We start from the raw sequence: 25488 nt of genomic DNA, 5'->3' as shown, positions 1-25488 counted from the left end.
AAATTTGGAAACAGCCTAAGTGTCCATTGACAGATGAATGGATAAAGAAAAAGTGATACACACACAGACACATATATATACAACAGAATATTATTCAGCCATAAAAAATGATGAAATCTTCCAGTGGTGACATGATGTACCTTGAGGTCATTATACTAAGTGATATAAGTCAACAGAGGAAAACAAATACCATGTTATCTCACTTATATGTGGAATCTTAAAAACAAATAAACATATGTCTTTTTGAATCTGAGAATTTGTTTTCTTTGGGTAAATTCCTAGGAGTGGAATTCCTGGGTCAAATGGTATTTCTATTTTTAGTTTTTTGAGGAACCTCCATATTGCTTTCCACAATGGTTGAAGTAGTTTACATTCTCACCAGCAGTGTAGGAGGGTTCCCCTTTCTCAGCATCCTTGCCAGCATTTGTTGTTCAAAAAGACATATGCACCCCTGTATTTATCGCAGCACTATTTACAATAGCCAAGATATGGAAGCAACCTAAATGTCCATCAGTAGATGAATAGATAAAGAAGATGTGGTACATATACACAATGGAATACTATTCAGCCATAAGAAAGAAACAAATCCTATGATTTGCAACAACATGGATGGAGCTAGAGGGTATTATGCTCAGTCAAGTAAGTCAGGCAGAGAAAGACAAATACCAAATGATTTGCTTCATTTGTGGAGTATAACAACGAAGCAAAACTGAAGGAACAAAATAGCAGCAGACTCACAGACTCCAAGAAGGGACTAATAGTTACCAAAGGGGAGGGGTGGGGGAGGGAGAAGAGGGTTGTGGGTTAGGGTATCATGATTGGTGCACATGGTGTGTGGGGGGACACAGGGAAGACAGTGTAGCTTAGAGAAGACAAATAGGGACTCTGTGGCATCTTACTACACTGATGGACAGTGACTGCAATGGGGTATGGGGGGGTCTTGATAATAAGGGTGAATGTAATAACCACATTGTTTTTCTTGTGAAACATTCATGAGAGTGTATATCAGTGATACTTAATAAAATAAATAAACAAATAAATAAACAAGCTCATAGATAAAGAGAACAGATTAGTGGTTGCCAGTGGTGAGGGTCAAGAGATACAAACTTCCAATTAGTAAATAAATTAGTCATGGAGATGTAATGTTCAGCATGGCACCTAGAATTAATAGTACTATATTTCATATCTGAAAGTTGCTAAGAGAGTAGGTTTTAAAAGTTCTCATCGCAAGAAAAAAATTTTTAACTGTATGGTGACAGATGTTAACTAGATTTATCATGCTTATCATTTTGCAATATATACAAATATCAAATCAGAAAAAAATGTAAATGAATGCATAAGTAAATACATACATGCAAACAAACAAGCATACATATATAACACATGTTGTGGATCTGTAAGACTACCTCCAGGTGTGATGATTTACTAGGATGACTCACAGGACCCATCATATAGTTGTCTTCATAGTTATGATTTATTATAATAAAAGCATGCAAAACAAAATCAGCGAAAAGAAAAGTCACATGGGGCAAACTCCAAAGGAAGCCAGATGCAAACTTTTAAGCGTCCTCTTCCAAGTGAACCCACACAGTATGTACCTAAGTCCTTGAGCAAAAAAGTTGTGACAACACATTTGAAATGTTGTCTATTTTGGAATCTTACTAGACGCTTATTGCCTTGGGTTTTTATTGGGAGCTAGTTGCATAGACGTCCTCTGACTAGAATGTACCAAAATTCCAGAGTTTCCAGAAGGAAAGCAGTTGTACAATTGCTTGTACAAATAATTTAAGCACAGTAAGCCACTCTTAGCAGTTCTAAAAAAGATGGGAACCTTCTCAAAATTCAAGCTTCACAATGCCAATCAAGGGCCAACCTTGCTAGCAAGCCTTTCTAAGGATAACACCCTCAGGCCTTCCATGTTCTCTTTACACAACACCTGTGCTGATTAGTATAAATGCTCAATAAGCAATTGTTTTGATGGCCTTTCTTATTAATGACTTTTCCCTTTAGTTGTTACATACTTGGCTCAAGTCGAGTATTCCCCACCCTCACCGAAAAGAAAAATGTCACAGACTGTTTAAGGCTATCTAAATACTTAAGACTCGTGGGCAGTAAAGCCATTATTTGTGTGTTAAAATTAATGCCTATTCTTTTCTTACTGCCCTATCCATACTTAAAATTATTGTATTCTCCTGGATCTTATGAATCAGCTGGAACACCAGAACGAGTCATTTCAAGGTCATTTATGTTGTTTGACAACTTCCTTGATATAAAAGTTAGGAACCATTGGTTGAGTCTCTAACTTTAAAACTATTTATCTGTGGCATTTCTTCAGTGAACACTTACATGGAGATCTAATGCATAAATACATACATTCTGTACTGCTCTGATTAATAATGATAGGGAAGGTTTTTAAACAGAGCCACGAATCCATTGCTCTATTGATTCCCCATACCACCATCCTTGTCCACAACTTTTCTTCTTGGAACTTTCTTTACCAGTGGCTTTGAAAGCCATTGCTTTAGCTAATGAACAGCTGCTAACTTAAAGGAAAGTTGAGTTGTGTTCTCACATTGTTGCTTTTTTTCAAATGTTATATACCTAAAATAAGTCTCATCCTTTGACAGCATATCAATTTTTCCTTTTAATTCCATGGTACTTATTAATGATAATAACAATGTCTTTGGTTTGTAAGTCACATTATACTTTGTAGAAAGCTTTTATATGTATTTAACTCATTTAGTTCTTAAAACAATCTCCTATTGTAAGTAGTGGCTGTACAGTTGTACCCCACCTTGCAGAGGAGAAACTTGGGGTTTGTGCCTTAGTCCAAGCTCATATAGAAGCAAGCAAACTCGATAAGATTTACAGCCTGGTGCTTGTAATTCCCATTCAAGATTTTTTTCCACTCTATACTTTATGTATTAAGAATATGTCAGGGTATTTCATTGAAATTATTCTAAAAGAAACTGTAACAGAATCATTTTAATGATCTGCATTACTTTGGATATTACATAGAACTATAATGTATTTAAATTTTACTATTTATCTTCTTTTCTTTTCACCTTCTGTATTTAGAGTATTGAATGCTTTGCTTCCAGCCTTACGAAAGCAATATTGTACATTAAAAGAAGCTGGTCTATCAAATGCTACTTTTGAGTCTGACTTCAAAGAAATTGAACATTTGGTAGAAAGGAAAAAAGTGGTGGTTTGGGCTGACCAAACTACTGAACACACAAAGCAAAATGATCTACCAGAAGTTTCTGGTCTTTTGACCTTTCCGCAACTTGTACCAGTTCATGCTACTTGTTGTAAGTATAGCTTTTATTTTATTAAGTAAATAATAACATTATTTTGAAAGAGTAGCCTCCTTTATATGTCATTCTACAGAATAGTTAATTTTTTAATAAGTTTGGCTATTTTGTGAGAATTAATGGGGAAATGAGCTTTAGAATCATTTTAATTAACCAGTATCTAGAGCATATATGTTTGATGTTCTAAATAATTCTAGCAATAAAATCTTTTAAGTTATTTTACCTGTTTTTGATGGAGTAATTTTACATCCATCATTCTTCATAATTTAATCTCAGTTAAGAGCTGAAAATTATAATTAAGAATTTTAGATTCTATAATACATAATAATCTGTTCTTAAGATCAACCAAGCAGTGTAGAATTTACTATTCTTCTGTTGACAGATCACTTGATATCCCGCCTCTCATAAAAGTTCATGCGACATTTCAATTGCAAAACTAACATATAATCTTGGTTAAAATAAATTCAAACAACATATATAAAATGTCCTCTTCCACTTTCCCCAGAACCCAAATCTTGTGTCCTATCAGAGATAAATGCTATTTACAGTGGTTATATTTGTAATGTGTGTGTATGTATTTTTGTGTAACATTTGTATTAGATAATCTATTTAGCTTTTTGTTAGGTTTTATGTGAAAGCTAGCACATTATATATATTTAACAACTTTTTTTTTGTTTAGTTTATTAATTTGTTAGGACAGCAATAGAAAATTGATACAAAATGGAAAAATCCACAGAAACAGAGGGATTTTTAATGTCTCCTCAGTATATTATAGAATGTGAATTAAAAATAAGTCAGTAAGAATAAGAGTTGAAGAATACAACCAATTTGGCCTAACTTTTATATCTATATACACTGTAAACAATGACTGAAAAATATACATTCCTTAAAAGTATATCTGAAACATTTACACCAGTTAACTACATGATAGCCATAAAGCAAGTCTCCTCAAACTTCAAAGAATTAAAACCACACAAAGTATTTTCTCTAAATACAATTCAATTAAGTTAGAAATCAATAACCAAAAAACAGACTGGAATTTGCCATGACTTTCTGACAGTAAGAAATACTATGTGGGTGAAAGAAGAACTTACAATAGAAATCAGAATATTTTGAACTAAATAATAATGAAAAATACTATGTATCAAACCTGGTGGGATGAAGCTAGAGCTGTGTTTAGTGGGAAATCTATGAACATAAATACATAAATTAGAAAAATCAGGTAAAAATTATGAACATTCATCTTTATCATTTAGAAACAAAAACAGAAACTAGTGGAAGTATTAGGAAGGAAATAATGAAGAGTATAGAAAGAGCAGATTAAAAAAAGTAGAAAACAAAATCCATAATGAAATAGAAAACAAACATCCAAGAAGAAAAGAAAACCAGAGCAGAGCCTGGAGAAAATTCAGACTTCAAAAAAGACAGCAAAGATTGGGGATGAGCAATAGAGGAGGAGGGCAATTGTAAAGAGAAGCAAAACTCTAAAGCACTCCAAATAAACAAACTACTAACTCAAAAGGGCAAAGATTACATTAGAGAAGACAAAACAATGTCGCAAGTAATCTAAGAGTTGCAAATTTAAAAACAATGGAAATCAGTGCTATTATTTTGCATTAAAAATAAAGATGAGACAAGTATCTTGTACATATTTGGTATAGGAAAATTTTAAGAGTTGGACAGATTACTCTTTTTTTCTAAGTTAATATATCCTTTGACCTAGCAAATCAGTTTCCAGGAATCTGGTACAGACATTAAAAATCCCCCTGTTTCTGTGGATTTTTCCATTTTGTATCAATTTTCTATTGCTGTCCTAACAAATTAATACAAACATATCAACTTTAAAAAAACACTGATTTATCATCTCAGAATAATGTAGATCAGAAGTCCAGCAGGTTCAGATGGTTACTCTGCTTAGAGTTTAAAAAGGCCAAAATAAAAGTGTCAGCCACCTGGGTCTGTTACATGGAGGTTCTGGGGGAGAATGTGCTTCTAGACTCATTGTGGTTCTTGGCAGAATTCAGCTTTATGCAGCTGTAGTGATAAGGAAAGTCAACATGGTGGATAGGGCTAACAGAAGAATCTCAGCCCCCCGACTTGGGACCCTTCCATGTTCTTCTTCCGCCTTGCTTGCCGCGAGCACCAGACTGCCACTTATATAAGGAAGTAGAAAAGTATAAATTGCTCCCCTTACCTCTGCTCCGGGCTCAGACTTTTGGAGATCCCTCTCCTCTGAGCCTACCAGTGTGAAATAAACCTCCCACCCTACAAGACCTCTGAGTGTTGCTTGGTTCTTCCCTCAGGTGATCCAGTCCAGGTTTCCGTAACAGTAGGACTGAGGTCCCTGTTTTCTTGTTGGCTGTTGGCTATAGGTCATTTTCAGTGTCTAGAAGTTACTAATATTCCCTGGTCCATGGCCCTCTTCATCTCCTAGCCAACAAAGGCAGGTCAAGTCATTCTGCTGCTTCAAATCTCTTTGACCTTCCCTCTGCCTCATCTCTTGTCTATAGCTAAAGAAAGTTCTCTACTTTTAAGGGCTCATAAAATTAGATTGGGCCCACTGGATAATCTAGGATAACCTCCTTATTTAAAATCCCATAACCTCAATTACATACACAAAATCCCTTTGCCATGTACTATAACATATTCACAGGTTCCAGAGGCTAAAGCGTGGACATTTTTTAGGGGGAGAGGATGTTCTGCCTCCTGCACATTGCTACTTATAATTCTGTCAATTTTTGCTTTTTATGTAAGAAGATTATATTATTACATCCAGTTATTTTAGAATCATTACGTCTTCCATTTATTATAAAGTGCCCTTCTCTAGTATTGTTATGTTTACATTTACTTTGTTTAATATTAACATAGCTACTCTACTTTCCTTTTGTCTAATTTTCATGGTTTGTTTGTTTTTTCCAATTCTTTCTGTAATTTTATTTATTTCAAAGGTTTCTCTTATGAACAGTTCATAATTGGGTTTTGCCTTTTTTCTGTTTATCAGTCTTTTAATTAAACTATTGCTTTTTGTATTTGATGAATTTATTGGTATTTGAGTTTAAATCCACCATCTTGTGACTTCCTTTTTAATTGTCCTGTTTATTTTAAATTCCTCTTTTTAACTTTTCTTTGAAGTGTTGGAGTAATATTTAATATTCCATATTTTCTCCTCTGAGCTTCGAAACTATATGCTCTTTTTATATTCCTTTAGTAGTTACCTTTGGGGTAACCTTATGTTTCTTGCCTTATCAAAATCTATTTATCAAAGTAATTATTTGTTACTTCCACCCTTTTCTCAGGCAGTATTAGAAACTTAAAATTCTTTAACTCCATTAACCCCTCTCTTAACATATATACCATTGTTATAAAGTATCTTATTTTTCTATATATTCTAAGCCCATAAGATACTTTTATAGTCTGTATAGTCAATATTCACATTTGCTCCTTTTGTTCTACATTTTTTCTGCATCTCCATCCAAGATAATTTTTCTTTCATCTACAGAAAGTGTTGCCTTTACAGTGGATATGCTGTATGGTGGACATGCTGATGGTGAATTTTCTTAGTTTTTATACATCTGAGATGTATTTATTTTATTTTCTTTCTTGAAGATTATTTTCCTGTGTATGGAATTACAGTTTGTTGTTATTTTCTTTTAGCACTTTACAGATATTTCATTATCTTCTGGGCTTTCCTTTTTGCTATTGAAGTCAGCTTTCATTCTGTATTGTTCCCTTGAATGTAATCTGACATTTTGGCTTCCTAAAGTATTTTCTCTTTGTCTTTAGGTTTTAGTAGTTTTGCTATATGTGTATCAGTGTTCTTGTTTCTTTCCTTTACCTAGTTTCATAGAACTTTCTTTATTTGTGTCAGGATTACCTTTCATTAGTTTTATAAAGTTCTTAATCATTGTATCTTCAAATACTGCTTTTGCCACTTATGCTCTCCTCTACTTCTGAGACTCCATTTGTATTGCCTGGTACTTTCTCATGGTCTTATCTAAGCCTTTTACCTTCTCCTGCTTTTCTTTGTTTTTTTCTCTCCCCAGAAATGTGTTTTCACATATTCTGTTTACTTTTTTTCAGCTATGTCAGATGGTTCTTAAATCCATCAGTTCTTGATTTCAGTTACATTTCAGTTCTAGAATTTCTATTTTATTCTTTCTTATAGTCTCCATTTCTTAGAAGAAACTCTCCTTTATTCTCTCTTTATATGGGTGTAATTAAAGTCTGTGTCTGAAAATTACAGAGTCTGGAACACTTGTGTCTGTTTCTGTTATCTCTTTCTTCTGGTTTTTCTTTCACATCTCATTTCCTTGAATGCATGCTGACTTTTGGGTATCAGGCATATATCTGCAGAATTGTTTATAGAAATACTTTGAGATATCTCATAATAATATCTTCTTTCAAAAGGATTTACATTTGCTTCTTCCAGACTCCTGGTGGCAATAGCATTCTAAAAGCACTTCAGTTCAATTTTAGAGACTGAGATCACTTGAATCTGAACTGCAGCTTATGCAAGGGCCTGCCTAACCCTGATCTCCCCTCTAGAGAGTGTGAGTTCAGGGTCCCAACTCAAAGTGAAGAAGGTATACAAAAACTCCCTTTAGTGGCCTAAATTCCAGTTCCAGTACCCCAGTCCTACAAAGCTCTCAACAATGTTGCTAAGCTTTTCTGCCACCTCCTCCAGCATCAGCTAACAACAACCTTGATGTGAAAATGGCCATAAATGCAGATTTACCTTCTTCAGCCTCCACCTTACTCCTGATACTTGCCCTAAATTCCTTACATTCTTGATAGCTCTCCTGTGCCTTCAAGCATATGTTTTTTTAATATTTTGTCCAGATTTTTTAGTTGCCTTCAGTAGAGAATTTGGTCTGAGTTACCGTGGTCTCTAGTATTAAGTTCCTGATAATATATTTTTTATACTAAGATTACAGGGAAGTTGGAGATATAGATGATAGATAGATAGATGGTAGATGATAGATAGATAGATAGATACCTTTTTCTTTGAATAAGGTATCTGCATCATTAGAACTGACCTAGTTGAGAGCTTTGGAAAGAAAACTTAAGATTTTCTTTCAGATATTCTCATACCTTTTGGGCCTTAATTCTTTCTTTATAATGTATTCAAGATGTTGGAGAAGAAATAGGATTTTTAACAGCAAAATTGAGAAATACCACCTGCTATGTGATGGTGATTATTCCTTATTTAAAAATCCATATTTAACTTACAAGGAAGGTAGTTGCAGAGACTACACTTATCAACAGTAAAACAAAACATTTATTTAACTCTTAATTCCTTTTCATAACATTTTCAAAAGGAAAGACTACCAATGTCTGTTGTATTTTGTAAATATGTATTTTCTTTTGAAAATGTATAAGGCAGGTTTTGTTTTTACTGTATTTTGTTCTTAGTATGTTATTTTAATATTTAGTTCACATGACTCAATTGATTGTTTTGTATGTCTTATGCATTCCATGAATTGCATATTTTGTATTCATTATGAATAGAGAGCTAAAGATGAATAACATAGAAGGTGTATAAAGTAAGTCCTCTTGTATATATTTGTTTTTCTTAGTCTTAGAATATTGAAGTAGTTCATTTAAAAAAAGTATAAATACTAAAATTTATATTAACATATCTAAAGACATGAAGCAATACCCAGATAGCATATATTGCTAAAATTATTAATGGTAGTCTAAATTTCAAAAGTAAAATGGAACAGATTCAGCTTAGATAATATGTGAGCCAAATGTATCTAATTTATCTTAAACTTAAATACATGTATTGCTGACTTTTTCCTATTCTCTCATAAACAGGTTATATCAAGTGGTTCTGTTGTTAAATTCCAAAAACACTAAATTCTCTGGGATTTGAATATTTTTTTTCTGGTGATTTAGGAACCCTTAAAGAGTGTTTACTAGATCAGCTGCATTCTATGTATTTAAAATGTGTACACACTGCACAAGTCTGATGAGATTAACCACAGTTAATTTAATCTGTACTCTATTGTAAGGCATTTAGGTTGTTTGATAAATTTTTATTATTATAAACAATATTGCAGTAAGCAAATACGTGTATTATCCTGATTCTCATGTCTGATTATCTCTAGGATAAATTTCTAGAAGTAAAATTTCTAACTCTGGAAAGCGGCACATTTCTTTAAAGTTTATGACCTATATTGCCAGGGAATTCCCTTCTCACCTATGTGCATATATCAATTTTAACTACCATAAACAGTATAAGAAAATTAATTTCTTTCTTCTTTTAGCCTCACCAGCTTTTAGTATTAAAATATTTTTAATTTTTAATTTAAAAAAAATAATTTTCAAGCACACATAGAGAAATACAAAGACTACTATAATGAACTCCATGAACTTAACCTCTAACTTTAAGAATTATATCATGGCTGGAATTGAGAACTGCTTTCCTCTATCCCATATACAACTATATTGGATCATTTTGAAGGAAATCTCAGATGACATATCATTTCTTCCATTTGCATCTTAGTGTCTCTAAAAAAAAAAACACGTCTCTTCATGCTCTAATGTCATCAAATAATCAGTGTTCAAATTTCCCCCATGGTCTCATAAATGATTCCTTTTTTCAGTTTTTCATATCAGTATCCAAACAAGGCCCATAGTTTGCCATTGTTTGATATAGCTATTAAATCTTTTTAAATCTGGGGTTCTCTCTCCCTCTTTTGTCTTTGCTAATTACTTATTCTTTGCTAATTTAATAATCATAAATACTATTTTCATTTCATTCTTCCTTTGTTTACTAGTATAGTTGAATATTATTTTTAAAAATATATTTAAGGATCTATTTTCTTCTCTGTGAATGACCTAGCCATTGTTTGAATGTTGTCTGCCATTGTCTTCTCTAGTAAAAATTGTCACTTAGTTACAGGAGCTTAAGATACAGATTATTTATTCATTCATTCATTCAACAGTATTTATTGAACTTCTACTATGTGCCAGGTACTTATCTGATGCTAAGTATACATCAAAGTACAAAATAAACTGTGTCATCTTTATGGAGTTTATGTTCTAGTGCAGGAAGAAAGACAATAAATAGAATAAGTAAATTAGACAATTGAAAATGGTATATGCTATGGGAAAATAAATCAAGGATGTTAGGGAGTGGGATGAGGGAGAGGTTGCTACTTTAAATAGCATGGTCAGAGAAAGCCTAACTGATAAAACTTATCAGAGTATAGAAAGTTAGCCACGTGGATATCTGGAAGAAGAGTCATTTTCAGGTAGAACAAGTAGTGTGAAATCTCTAAAACAGATGTTTGCTTGGCATATTAAAGGAATGGCAAAGAGGACATGTAACCAACCTAATATAAAGGAAAACAGAGGGAAGTAGACAGTGATGAGTTCATAGAGATAAATGGGAGGAAGACAGATCATCTAGAAACTTGTAGGTCATTAGAAGGACTTAGGCTTTTACTCTCAACCAAATGGAAGGAACTAAGGCATGGTCTGAGCAGAGAAGTAACATATCTCAGTCATGTTTTAAAAAGATCACTCTGGCTGCTGCATTGAAGAGAGATTGTAGTATGGCAAGGATTGAAACAGGAAACTACTGTAATTCCCAAATAAGGATGATGGTAGCTCAGACCAGTTTGGTAGCAGAAGTGGTCAAATTCTAATGTATTTTGAAGATAGAGCCAGCAGAATTTCCTGATGAATTGGATTTGAGAAGTGAGAAAAAGGTCAAGAATGACTTTAAGATTTTTTGAACTTAGCAACTGAAAAAAACCGAATCACTTTAAAAGGGATGTGGAAAATCTTCAGGTGGAGCAGGTTCATAGGGTGAAAATGATAGATTAGGAGTTCAAATTGGGCCATTTTAAATTTATCTAAGATACATCCAAGTGGACACATCAATCATGTAAGCAATTGAATATAAGAATTTGGAGTTCAGGAGAGAAGTCTAAACTGAAATATAAATTTGACAGTTGTTGACATTTAGATGATATTTAAAGCAATAGGACTGGATGAGATCATCAAAGTGTATTAACTCTTTCCTATAAATGTTGCTAATATATTCTTGAAGTTCATCATTTACTCTTAACTTTTTTGAGAACTCTTTTTTAATACTGAAATTTTTTAAATTTTATATAATGAAACAGCTTCATGTTTTTTTCCTCCCTCTTTGACTTCAGAGTCATTCTTCAAAAGGTCTTGTCATCCATAAGTTTTTTAAATATTCACTTCCATTTTCTACTAATTCATTTTGTTGTAAGATAACAGGAAAGAACCTAATTTTTTCCAAAGAGCCTGTCATTCTTATGTAATATGCTCACAATCCATCCTATGGCACCTTTGTTTTACATAGATTAAATAATCACATATAATTCTGTTTATTAGATTTCTTTCCTATTATTTTGGCTATTTGTATATCTTAGAGCTAGTAGCTATTATTTTAATAACTGATACATTGTAGTATTTTTTTATATATAGCAGTGCTAGCTAGTCCCTCTTCATTATTCTTTGTTTTTTAAAATGTTCTTGGCTGTCCCTGCCTAAGAAATGAATGTTAGAATAACTTTTTCCAATTCCAAGGAAATAAATTTTTTTTAATGTGTAAACTAATTTTGTCTTCACATTTTTTCATTATCAAATCTTCTCACTCTAGAATAATTTTCTGTCCATATTCATATCTTCTTGTATGTTTAGAATTTACTTCATACGCATCTTATATATTTATTAAGGGTATCCCTAGATATAATGCTTTATATCTGGACTATTTTTATGTGAACTATTATGAAAACATGGACTATTTTTATTGTATTAATAAGCCTATATTATTTCTTATTCAAGAAAAACTAATATTTTAGATTTTGTTAATTTTAATACTTTACCAATGTCATTACTTGATTTAGAGATAAATGTTTGACTGCAAATATTTGCCTCCAAACTACTTTTCTATTGACTTGGAGTATAACATGTCAATTTGGGTCTGGAAAACAGAACATTCATTCACTGAGTGCCACGCAGGATGGGGGTGCTGGCAGCAAGGTTTATTTATAGAACTGATAAAATTTCTGACATTAAATGAAAAGTCAAGATTTCCTCATTATCCATCTGGAAACTCACATTTAGTAATGTTTCTGTCTCTAACCTTTCCTTTTCTTAAATTTTGTACCCCATGTCAGTGGTTTTATCTTAAAGTACACAATAAAAGATACTAGTAGAACCAGTGTCTTACAGTACAGATATTCTGTCTGAATATAAAGTTCCAATGTAGGTTTGGATTTCCCCTAAAATTACTTGAATAAAAGGAAATTTCATTTTAAAAATAGGACCATGGGGGAGCAGTTGGGATGAGTGAGTGGGGAAGGGGATAACAGGGCACAAAAAAATTTCAATCATAATATAAGTTGGTCATGGGGATGGTAGTACAGTAAGGAGAATATCACCAATAATTCTATTACATCTTTCTATTTTGACAGATAACTGCACTAGTTGGGTGAGAATTTAATAATGTGGGTTGAACTGCTGTGTTGTACATTTGAAACCAATATAAGATTGTATATCAACAATACTTCAATAAAAAGGAAATCTCTATGCCAATTCCTCATATAATAAATATGAAACAGCAAAAATGTTTATGAAGTAAATCTTCCATATATTTTCTCCTTTAGCAACAAGATTTGATCATTACCAATAGAGAGGGAAAATCATGCTTGTAGCCCTATATACATTTTACTTGACCTTTAGTCTCCTTGTACACATGACAGTGTTCAGTTTTTCATCTGTGACTGTAAATATTACTGTAAATTAAAAGGTTTTTTGCATTGCCTTTTTATTTCCATCTTACATAAACATGAATACTAGAAAAATGAGACTGAGAGGAAAACATGGCATCTGCTATTTCCCATTGAGACAAGTATCAAAAGATTATGGTTGATTTATTATTACTCATAGTGCTAGATTAATTTAAAGGACTATGACAACTCTTTAATACATAAGAAAATGTATTATCTTTTTGTAGTATTTGTAAATAGCTGATTATCTACGTAGTCATTAATACTGCAAATAGTTTATGAAGGCATTGTTAAATGTTTATTAGTTAGGTTAATCCAGTAGCACCTTAAGGTGTCATATTTTTTAAATAGTTAAAATTCATTCACCTGTATCATTTGCAACTATGAATTCCATGAGTCACAAGGCTGTTAAAAAGAATACAGATTTATGATTAGTGTAATTGTATCAATCATTTGTAGGCTAGAAGTGTTTATTGAAATGCATATATTAATATTTGATTTCACTTTGGAACTCAGTCCACTAATTTTAATTTAGCACAGTTTCCCAAAATACCTCCTCACATATGTACTAACATGAGTACTCACACACAAAAAAATCCTTGCCATCATTTTGTACCAAGCTTCAATTAGATCTAATCCCATTCATCAATGTCTCCCTGTCACGAACCCTACTTTTTAGCCTGTGACTCATGTTTGCTAAATACTGCATTCTGCTTTTACACTAACTTATAGCTTTGTAAATCTTCTAACGTTTGCAGTCTAAAGCTTTTGATAAATTAGTTCTTCTGGGTAAAATCATTCAAGACACATGATATGGCACATCAAAAGATGACCCAGAAGGCCTGTCTTTTTTTAAGAAAGGGATTTTTAACTCATTAGTGATAAATTATCTAGTCTCTTGACTTAAACCATCTGTGTAATATTTCAAAAAACTAAAAAATAAATACAGACCCCTTCTACCTAAGAAACATGTAATTGCCAGTCAGTACTTGTGTTTTAGAAATGTGTTTAAAACAGAATAGAATAATGTTTCTTAATTCAATTTTTTAAAATTGTTTTGAGAAAATTTGATGTAGGAAATGAATGTTATTTTGATACCTAAAATAGTTTCCATTTATCTTATCTTTCCCCTTTACAACCTACCATTCACACTAAAATGGTCTTCCTAATAAAGAGCAGGCCCCTTACTTAGGAGAGCCTTCAAAGGCTTTCTCAGTCCAATGTCAAGCTGCAGACTCATTTCCATGCAGCACTTGGTGTCCCATCTTTCTCTTAAATATGCTTTCTGTTTCTTGTCTGCAGTTTCCAGGTTTCTCCCTCAATCCTGAATGCTGCTTCCTCTAGTTCCTACCCACACATCCTATACTTTTTGCATTTCCATTGTATTTTGCATTATTTTTTATTCCACTCATAGCATGCATTTTTATATCACACCTTATCTCCCCTCTCTCCGCAAACTATAAAGTCAAAAACAGTTTTTTCACTAATTCATTTTTAAGTTTATTAACTCCTTTCACTAATATTTTAACCTTGTTACTATCTTAGCAATAAATGTTCATTTATTTTAAGTTTTTAAAATGTCAAGCCAAAAGAAGTAAGATGTCTTCCATTAACTTCTATTAATATTTTAATAGCTGATTGGATATTTTTCTAACCATGTGTATGTAGTTTGTTTTTATTAAAATAAAAATTGTTTTTACTTTATTACTGTTATAAGTAGCACTCCACTAAACCTCTGTGTGTGTGTGTGTGTGTGTGTGTGTGTATGTATTGCAACTTGCCTATTTCCTTAGGCTAAGCTCCTAAAAAGTAGAGTATCTAGATCAAAGGATATGTACATTTTTAAAGCATTTTATATGCTTTATGTCAAATTATTCTCCAGAACTATCATAACTGTATAGTTTAACACCATAAATAGGTAATGGAAGTGAACTTGTTTTTATGCACTTTTATCCATTTGTATTTCATTTTGAATTAACTACCTATTCATTTCTTCTGCTTCATGTTTCTGTTATCTTTCATTTTGTCATTTATTTTGTAAGAGTTCTAGATAGATAGACAGACAGACAGACCACACACAATTATAAAGTTATCCATATTTCATTCACACTTAGGTTCTCTTTCAGTAGTTGTAGTCAGAAAATAACATCTCAGTTTTGGGGAAGTGAAATGGTGTATTGCCTTCTATTCATATTTTGGGGTTTGTGAAGAAAATTTTGTTTTTAAGACTTCATTATAATTATGTATGTCATTTGTATTGCTTGTTTGCTTTACCTGACTTCCCCTGGCAAATCAACAAGAGATATCAGTTCTGCCAACAGCAAATGTGATTTATATTATGACTTGGAGCACATTGCTTTCTTTCTGCGAACAATAAATTATAAAATAACATTTAAATGAACATTAAAAGCATCTAGTACTAAATTCCAGTTTTATGTATTGAAATGATCTGCACTGTGACTTTCTGGTGGTCTGTAATCAAGAATTCAGACTATCATTTTAAAGTGAGAATTCAATAAAAAATATAGATTGCTAAACTACATGATTACTATGACATAGGAATGTCATAGTTAATGTAGATAAGGGTTTATATTACTTGGACTTTTAATTTTTTGCTACTAGGAAACATTTATGTATAAGTTTTAATTTCTTTTCCTCTGTAATAGGCATTTGGTCTAAAATCCTGGTATTTGACTTGTCATTAATAATGCATTAATTTAAGGGCATTTCTTATAATTGAAGAATCATTTAAAAATAAAAAATAAAAAAAGCGTTTCTTAAAACTACCTTTAGGAAAATAAACATAAAACTTCTGTTTTCTGTTTTCTGCTGAAATACATGCTGGATGACCTAAAACAAACCTCTAATATTTATCTAATATTCCTAAACAGTATGCTAATACTGCTATTTCTTGATTTATCTATGTTTAGATGTTATCATCTTCTCATTCTGAGAGATAAAGGTTTAGCTTTCTTAATCCACCACTTAATTTTTTTCTTCCCTGGTTTGTTAATGTACCAAGATATTATTACCTAAAATTATATACCTTTGTATATTAGCAGGATCATATAAAAACTACCATATATTACATATATATATAATATGCATATACTTATTGCACATTACATAATATGCATATACATATATTAATATATATAACATTTAATCCTAGGGCCTATTTAAGGATATTTTTAGTAGCAATAAATAAAAAACAAATGTTATAAAAAAATATTTTAAAAGTAATAACATACTAACATTTCTTAAACTACTTTTTCTTTTTTTCTGCTTTCTACTGGAAACATTTCAGAGTCCTCAGCCCAGTCTCCAGGATAGGCTTGTAGATATGAATTATTTGAAAGATAGAAATAATGAAGTAGACAAGATTGTGCTCACAGGTAGACTTAAATAGCTTAAATAACATTACAACCAATAAATAACATTTTTAGATGCTTCACTTGATGCCTAGGCAGTCAATTTCTCAAATTTTTTTCATTTACTTCTTCGTAGGATACATATTTCATTAACAAATCAAATATCCAATGCATTGCTTTTATTACACTGTCATTAGTTATCATATTTCTTAAAATCCTAGAAGCTTGGGGAAGAGATGGCAAATGGCAGATTAATATCTAAACTTTGTTTACTTGTTCATTAACCACTTAAGCAATCATCAAATACTTTTTCATGATTTCTTTTAAGCGCTTAGCAAATGTAATTTAGTGAAACAGGCAAATTAATTCTAATTTCATTATGATTTTCACGGTTTTTGTTTTGATTTTAAGCTATGACTTATATTAATAACATATTTTATTCTATGCAATACTATACACCCTACAAAAATGTTAAGGTATTTATGCTGTAATCCAGGTAACATTGTGTGCCAATCTAAATTTATACCTGAAGAAAATTGTATTTTTTCTCCTTCTAATCCACAACTTCAGTGCTGGCATCTAGAGTTAATTTTAAAAGTGGTTTTAATACTTAAAAGTCTTTTGAAAGTCTTCTAAAATTTGGCAGTCTCAACAAAATGTTTTAGTCTGACTTCCTTTTTCAATCTCTGTGAATTTACAGCAAACAAATGTTTTTAATCTGGAATCTCTAGCCGTAAATCAAGAATGAATAAAACACTAACTGCCTTATCCTAAAGTTCACATTTTCAGTTATATATAAAATTCCTTAAAGCATGATATAAATATTTTACTATGTTTCCTAAACTATTAATCGGTAAGTATTACAAAGACTAGGGTTGGATTCATTAAACAAAACTTGTAGGGTTTAGAAGAAAGGCTATTGTATATCTTTCTGTAGTCCTATGTCTGGTCACTTTTACAGTCCCTGCTTGAATTGTAACATGTAATCATTTTGATAAGGTCTATTATCTAGTCATGTAACCTCAGCTGCCTACTTTTTTCCCTAAACTTCAAGTTTATCAATAAATCTGTAACATTGTGTATGCTTTTTTCCCTCAACTCTCATTTTGAAGAAAAGTTATTTCTTAACTTTTTAGTTATTATCTAAACCAAAGTTATTTTTCAATTAACAATTTCTACCCAGGTAATTCCCAAACTGTTCTTTAGATAAAATTATGGATATTCTGTTTAATTTAAAAACAGTAATAGAAAATCTGATCCTTAAAGTGACATCTTCTCTGTTTAATCATCTATTTATCAACAAATCTGTAAATAAATAAAAATATATCTTATCTTCATGTGTAATCTAAATGTGAAGATAAAGGTAGGTATAAGAAATATTATGACTAAATCTAGAGATCTTTATGACATTTAAAATACCTGAAAGAAAACTGATTAAATTCATGTCCTTACACAAAATATCTTTTATTTCTTAGAGTTTTTGCTATCCTAAACTTCGTTTTGTATTCTACTATCATTCTGTATAAACTTTTCAGTATATCAAAATCAAAACATGCTAACATTCAGATTTCAAGTGGTTTACCTATTCTCTGAAGAAAAAGGATTTTTGTTTATTCCTGGGATTTAAGACTTTAAATCTATTCTGCCCATTTCTCACCATACTGAATGATTTATTTCTGATGATTGATTGATTCACATTTTTATTAACACTCTTTAAATACTACCAGTTATGTAATTGTCCTTCCTGTCTTTCTGTTATATGCTAGGGAAAACATGAGTAGGGGAGTGAGGTGGTAAGCCAGTGGAGAGTGGAATTTAATAAAGAAAAGATCTTGCCTACTTGCCTCGCCTAGAGTGTTCATTTTGCTTTTCTGATTGCCCATTCTATTCATGTTACTTGTTTGCATGTTGCAGTTAGACTTTTGAAGTCAGTCTACATAGCTTTGGCTAGTTTGACCACACTCAAAGTCCACAGATTTTTATTAAAGCTACCCCAGGACAAGCAAGAGATACGTTTTAGTCTGCTTTTTTCTGTTCTAAACCCAAAGTTTGATTAATTTCTTGTCATTAAAAGGCCCTGCATGGGTGTGCATAGATGTGTGTATTTGTCTGTCCGTCTCCCCCTTCCCTAACTCTCCTTCCTACCCCCTCTCCACCACCACCTCCTTTTAAAACTAAGTTTCTCTTTTTATAAAAGTGTTACCTATACATAGTTTAGAAAGCAAAAAGTATATTTGTGGATGTATTCCTTGCCTTTTTGGCTGCCCATTCCCAATTCTTATTTACCCTTTTAGCTGTTTCTTCTGATATTTCCTCTTAAGTTTCCAAATTTAGAATTTATATACTAATCTTATTTGGTTACATTTTTCCCATTTTAGATATCATCTACTTATTTTTTATTTTGGGAAATAAGGATTTAGCTCCTTTACATTATATGTACATTGTCCCCCTTCCTCATCGGGTCAAAACAGTTTTTTACCTTTTTTAAAAAATGTCTAAAGTGTTTACATAAGTATTGTTCCCTGTTGAGTCAAGAAGTATGTAAATTCTTTCTTGTACAGCTTTACTGTCTATGTAGTATTTGCTTTTATTCCTCCCATTGTCTTCTTGTGATTCTTCCTTATTTTACAAAATGCATTCTTCAAAAGATTCTGGAAAGTGGGTGAATAAGAAGTAAAATTTTTTGAAACAATGCATGTATGGCAATATCTTTATTTTCTTATTGTTTGACTGGGTGTAGAGTAAGTTTTCTAGGAATTGTGAAGACATTGCTCCATTAATTTCTAGATTTCAGTGTTGCTATTAACTGTCATGCCACTTTAATTCTCCATACTTAGTGTGTGACTTTTTTTCCCAGGAAAATTTTGGGATTTTCCCTTTATCCTTGGTATTCTGAAATGTCAACAATGATATGCTGTAGCTTTGGTCTTTCTAAGTCGTTGTACTAAATAAATAGTCTGTGGGGTTTTCCTTTCTGGAAACTTTTATCCTTTTGCTCTGAGAAATTTTCATATGTGTATTTATTCACATATATCTACATACCACACATACACATATATTCATACATATACCTCCATACATACTTTTCTTCCCTTCTGTTTCATCTTTGAAATGCTTATTAATCTGATGTTGGCTGTCCTGGATCGATACTCTAAATCTTTTTTCTGTGTTTTAGTGTCTACCTCTTTTGGTTTATTTGTTCTTTCTGGGAAATGTCCTCAACTTTAGACAACCTTTATTTTGATTTCTTTTCTTCTCATATTTTATATTTCTAAACTCTTTCCAATTCAGCATTTCTTTCCATAGCACTTTGTTTTTTTTCATGAAATGTGATAATTTCTCATCACTTTGAAGATACTGATAGGTTATTCTTCTATTTCTACATTGTCAATTTCTGTTAAGTTGTGTAAAATGAATATATACTACTCCTTTGTGTGAACTCCTTAACTTTGTTCCTGATTGCCTATTTTCTCCCACTTTTTTTTTCCTGTTTGTAGTTGTATGTCCTGATTATCATGTTGGAAAACATCCTCAAATACCTCCTGACATGGTTGTGTTCTCTATACAAATGAAATAAGGTCTTTCAGCCAATGAGCTTTGCTCCTTATGGTGATCTCCAGAAAAAAATAGTTTGGGGGAACCTAAAAATGTCAGTACTTAAGTCCTTAAGTCTTCTTTTATTGTTTTTGTTTTCTGTGATTTCAAGTCTCCCCTCCCCACCGCAGTTTTTTGCTTATGGGGACTGTATGTATATGCTTTCATTTGTGTTGGTGGATTTTTGTTTTTCTCAAAACTGGGATCATGCTATACATAACATTTGTATACTACTGCATTTAATGAATATTCTACCATTTCTTCAGGTAATCTACAAAATATGACTTTAAATAAGTGTAACTTATGAATGTCTCATCTTTTATTTAGCTGTTAATCCTAATTGATTTAATTTTCCCTGTGGTAGGGACTCAGCATTGTGTAGTGGTGAGGAACATGGCGTCTGGATTACCTGAAGGCCTGAGTTTATATGCCAGCTCTTCATTTTTTTATATTATCCTTTTACTGGTCTAGTGAGTTTCCTCTGTACATGTTATAAGCATGCTTTTGCTAAACTTGCTGATAATCAAGTAGAAATTAAGTTCTAGAAATAAGGGGGGAATGCATTCCTTTTCATGAGTCTGACAGCCTAGGGAGGGTAGAAAACGAACCAGAGCCACAACTAGTCTCAGCTAGAAACTTTGCTTCTTTGCCCAAGAGCTTTCCATCCATGTGTGTTGTGGCCACCAGTGCCAGAAGCAAGACCCACAGGTTTAAACTCTTTCTGTTCAGCATTCTGTCTACATTGATATAGCTGGGCCAGGTCTGAATGTTGGAGCCTTTTAGTGCTACTACTAGTATTCAGATATTGACATTTTACTGTATCCCGTAGCCTTGTCTCACCCTTTTTTCTCCTACCCCACCTACTGTTTCATCCCTTTTCCTAATTTAAGGGACTTCAGTAACGTTCTGCCAGTATCTTTTACCTAATTCCCAGGAATAACACTGAAGGCTGAAGCAAGGGAATATAAGTTATTCTACCCCAAACCTTCCTTTATTCCAGTTCTAGCTACACAATAGCTTTCATAAGTCCTCTGATGTCCTGGTGCACAGATGATACTCTTCCCTATTACCAAAATTGGGGAAGGTTTTCTCCTATTTTTCTTATATGATCATTGTAAAGGAAATCTGGAAAGGGAGCTAGATGCCTCTACTCAGGTCACAATTTTAGCTAAAACTGGTTGTCTTTTGCAAAAGTTAACCCTCATATCCCTTCTTGTATTATGGATTTTTCTAAAGCAAAATACTTAAGATGAAGCCATCCAGGTGCTGGTTCTTCTACTGGGAAGTTCTTCAAGTAGTCAGTGCCTATCTTTCTCCCCTATCAAAAAGAAAAGGTTCTAATAGCATGTATATCATTTATTATTTGATCAAAATGCATTCATTACAGGACCACATTTTGTGTTTTTAAGCTTCACTAAACATGGATTAAAATGTATCACCTCCCTTTTAAGGACATGTATGCAACCTAGAGCCATTTCCTACTTAGCCTCACTCCCCTTCTTTCTTTTTCCCTACCCCAGCATGGTAATAACACCCATCATCTCTAAATAAGGAATCCTATCCTCAAACTCCCAAGAGTATCTGCTGCCTCAGGTTCATGAGTGTCCAAACTAGAGAAGGATGGAAGCAGGTTCCAAGGCACCTGCCTTTCCTTGGATCAGGAGATGAAAGGACCTCAAGCCTAATGAGTGGGGGTTGGGAAGGAAGGAGATGTCAGTGCCAAATTTGGGGGAATGACATCTAGTACTTTTGAAATTTTCTGTAGTTGTGCTTGTGGAAATGGTGCATAGTTCACAGAGAGTTGTCAATTTCTGTTAAGTTGTGTAAAATGAATATATACCACTCCTTTGTGTGAACTCCTTAACTTTGTTCCTGATTGTCAAGGAGCTTATTACACCTGTGCTTGTCATTGAATATGTTCTGGATTTACTTTATATGATTTTTATTTGGTTATTTGATTACAACACCCTTCCCATCTCTCTCCATTGCACTGTTAGAATTCTAGTCCAAGCTCTCATTATTCATTGTCTGGACTGTAGCTATAGCTTTGTTACTAATTTCCCTGTTTCTTCTCTTGCCCATTCAAATTCTGTTCTCCACCCAATCTTTTTTTAAAACGTTGGTCAGATCACATTGTACCCTTGCTTAAAATCCTCCACACATATTCATTTGCAGTTTGGAATAAATTCAAACCCTTATCTTCCTTATGAATCCCAACACAGGATGGTCCCTTTCAGTCTCTCTAGCCTCTTCTTATTTCTACTCTTCTTCTAACTCGCTACATTTCAATCACTCTAGCCTTTCTTTTCCTTGAGCTCAACAAATTTATTGTTGCCACTAGGTCTTTACACTTACCATTTTCTCTGCCTTTCCCCAGATCTTCATAGGACTGGCTGCCTCATAGCCATTCAAGTCTCAGATCACATGTCCTCTCCTCAGAATCACCTTCCCTGGCCATCCTAATCAGTACTGCTCCTATCTCTCATCACTGAGAGATTTCACTTTTTTATTGTATTTATAACCTATTTGTCATAATTAACTTAGTAATATAATATTTTTCTGCTTCTTCCCCCTCAAAAATTTAACTTAACTGTCTTGTTTACTACTATATTCTCAATACCTAGAAAAGGTCTAGAACATGGCAGGTCCTGAATATTGAGTGAATGAACAGTTAATTCTTCTTATGCAGATTCAGTTCTCTTAGGTTGTTTCTCTTATACTATAGCAGACTGCAACTTTTTTTTCCTTTATAAATAAAATAAACATTGATGCTGGATTGAAAATAGTAGTAGTGATTTTTTCTTTTAAAAACATTGACATTTTGATTATTGTCATTACATGGACATGAGTTCAACAAGTCATATTCACTCACATCTCGGGTCATAATCATTTCAGGGCAATAGAAATGCAGTATATTTATAATATATGTTGGAGAGTTAAAGTCCCAAGACATGGTCTAGAAATAGCAACATTTTTCAGTCCATAGCTTTCTACTATCCCCTATACTCATATATGAAGTAGGGGCTGGTTTTTTAAATGGAGAGACTCTGTAGAGAAAACTTGTTGTCCTCCCAAGTGGCTGCCAGTCTTTTCTCTTGCAATTTATGAGAGCATAACAATGCATTTCTGATTTCTTATTTACCCCTTCCTGTGCAGCACCCGCATTGCTGAAGTATTCCATTGGCAACCATCATTCATTACAGTCCCCTTGTTCTGAAAGTCTAACTACATGATTCGTTTTCTAATTTTATGGAGGCTTTTTAAAAGAATTTATAATATGTCTCCTCCTTTGTCATTTCCACTCCATAGACCCAAGAACTACAAAATCTTCTAGTATAGTATTTTCTGAGACTGAATCAGGAAACTATAACTGCCCCAAACCTTCTTTTCTGGAAAGTTACTGCACATCCTCTAGTGGAAAAGTACAGCAGATCTTTTATAGACATAGGCCTAGCACATCTAATGGTTCTTATATCCTATTAAATTATATAGTACCTCTAACCCAATATGCTCCAGTTTGCCATACCCACTTAAAGTATTCCATTACCTAACTAACTAAAGAAGAATGATTATTTATTATATAACTGTATGTACATATTCTGGAAGTCATAATCAAAAGGAAATTTCAATTGTGTTCTTTTTTAGTTTCATAGATAAGTGGAGTCATTATGCCTTTATAGTTAGTTAACTAAAGATTGACTGCTGAATTTTTATTTATGCTTTTAAATCTTGTTTTTGTTCTGGTTATCTCCTGAGCATTTCTTAGCAACTAGTCAACCTAAGTAGTCCTTAAACTGACCATCTATTTTCTCTCTTCCTATTTTATCTGTATTTGAAATTGAGAGGATAAAAAGAAAGGAACTCTCTGGGTTTGCATTTTGTACATGCTTTAAGTCTGTAGCATCTCTTCTTCCAGGCCCAGTAAAACAATGGTATATGAATTCACATTAGCTATCACATCTCCATGTTTCTTTTTCAAGTTACCATATCCTGCCAGGAGAGCAGAATATGGCTAAAGATGTGTCATTGCAACATTACTGTTGCTTTCATGACAAATTATTTGTCTGATCTTATCAAAATTTAATGTTGGGCATGTGTTTAGGTTATCCCAGAGAACAGATATTTCTTCAGTATTTATGTACGACTCCATTGTCATGCTCTTTACAAACAGTATGGGAAACTAGTCCACCATCATGGGATTTTGCCCAGTGTCAATCCAGAGGTTATCCCTTTCTAGTTATGTACAAGAAAAATAGTAAGTCTGATTAATAGTAATCCTCATCTCTTGAGATTTCTTGTTCCATTGTGTTATAAGTTTTAAAATATTGTTATGAAACTTGTATTTTCAAGTAACACTTTGTGCTTCCTTTAACAATACCTTTGGTTTATATTACAACTTATTATCAGCCTTGATAAACTGGGTATCTGATAAACTGAAAGTGAGACATTGTTTGAAGTGTATTCTTTTAGTTATGTCTGTGCATTGGGTATTGATGGACTACTGGAAAGTTAAATCCCAACTATTCCTGTGACAGTAGTAATGTGAACAGTTGAAGCTTATTTCTACTTAGTACAGCCTTTCTTTGAACCCTAAGTATTTTATAGATATTAACTAATCCTAGAAAATTCCCTGTACATAAAAAGGTAATATCCCCCTTTATCTAGGCAGTATTAATGCCCACACTGTTTAAGGGAGTTGTGCAAGGTCACTCAGTGAGTTGGTGGAGAAGCCAGAAATAGAATCCAAGTCTCCTGACTCCCAATTCAGTTCTCTATCCTCGATATAGTTTTCTATCCTCTGTATACCTCTGCTGCCTCTCATGGGAAAAGAAGTTAATCTTCCAGCTATTAATAGCCACCAAATTGGTGGTAGCAGCACAGTGGAGAAAAGTAACTGTCTTTACACTGCAGCATTAGTATAAAAATATCTGGTAATGGAAAATTTGACAAATGTCATGTTAAAGGGAGTGGAAAATTATTTTAAGATCTGGATCTCATTTATCTAGTTCTCAGAAAAGTAAAATTCCTTATTAGAACAGGGATCATATTTATTCCTGTTTTTAAATTGTATTTCCTAGAGGATAATTGTCAACCATAGCAGAGCCTATTGTCAACTAGAAATAATGCATCTATTGGCGATTGTTATAAGTGTGTTTTCTAACTTGGTTGAAAGTTTGAATTGCTTTATTGAAGTATTTAACACTTCTTTTATTCATCTTTGAGTGTTATTTAAATTAGCGTTATAAAGTAAATATACATCCACTGGGAATTTTATTGCATGATTTAAAAACGTGAGCGGAAATATGCATCATAGTTTGTTCCCTGGACAATACACTCCAAGCAAAGTTACTTCATGTCAGACACCATGAAGTTCACCAGAATGAAATAAGCAAAACAAGAGGGGAAAAAGTTAATTAAGAAATGCAAGATTAG

General features: G+C 32.8%; 1 protein-coding gene across 5 annotated transcripts in view; it reads left to right on the top strand.

Annotated features, from left to right (window-relative positions):
• Positions 1-25488, top strand: part of KIF18A (kinesin family member 18A) — a 77984-nt gene that overhangs the window by 41696 nt on the left and 10800 nt on the right. For all 5 annotated transcript variants that reach the window (XR_005023460.2, XM_036879085.2, XM_036879086.2 and 2 more), the window contains exon 13: positions 3079-3311. Coding sequence is in view for 4 of the 5 variants with exons in the window: in XM_036879085.2 (XP_036734980.1) it covers positions 3079-3311 (233 nt within the window). In the remaining variant the exon portion in view is untranslated. The remainder of the gene's footprint in view (positions 1-3078; positions 3312-25488) is intronic.

The sequence above is a fragment of the Manis pentadactyla genome, chromosome 9, assembly GCF_030020395.1.
Source record: "Manis pentadactyla isolate mManPen7 chromosome 9, mManPen7.hap1, whole genome shotgun sequence".
NCBI lineage: Eukaryota > Metazoa > Chordata > Mammalia > Pholidota > Manidae > Manis > Manis pentadactyla.
This window is presented reverse-complemented; position numbering and strand designations above follow the sequence as displayed.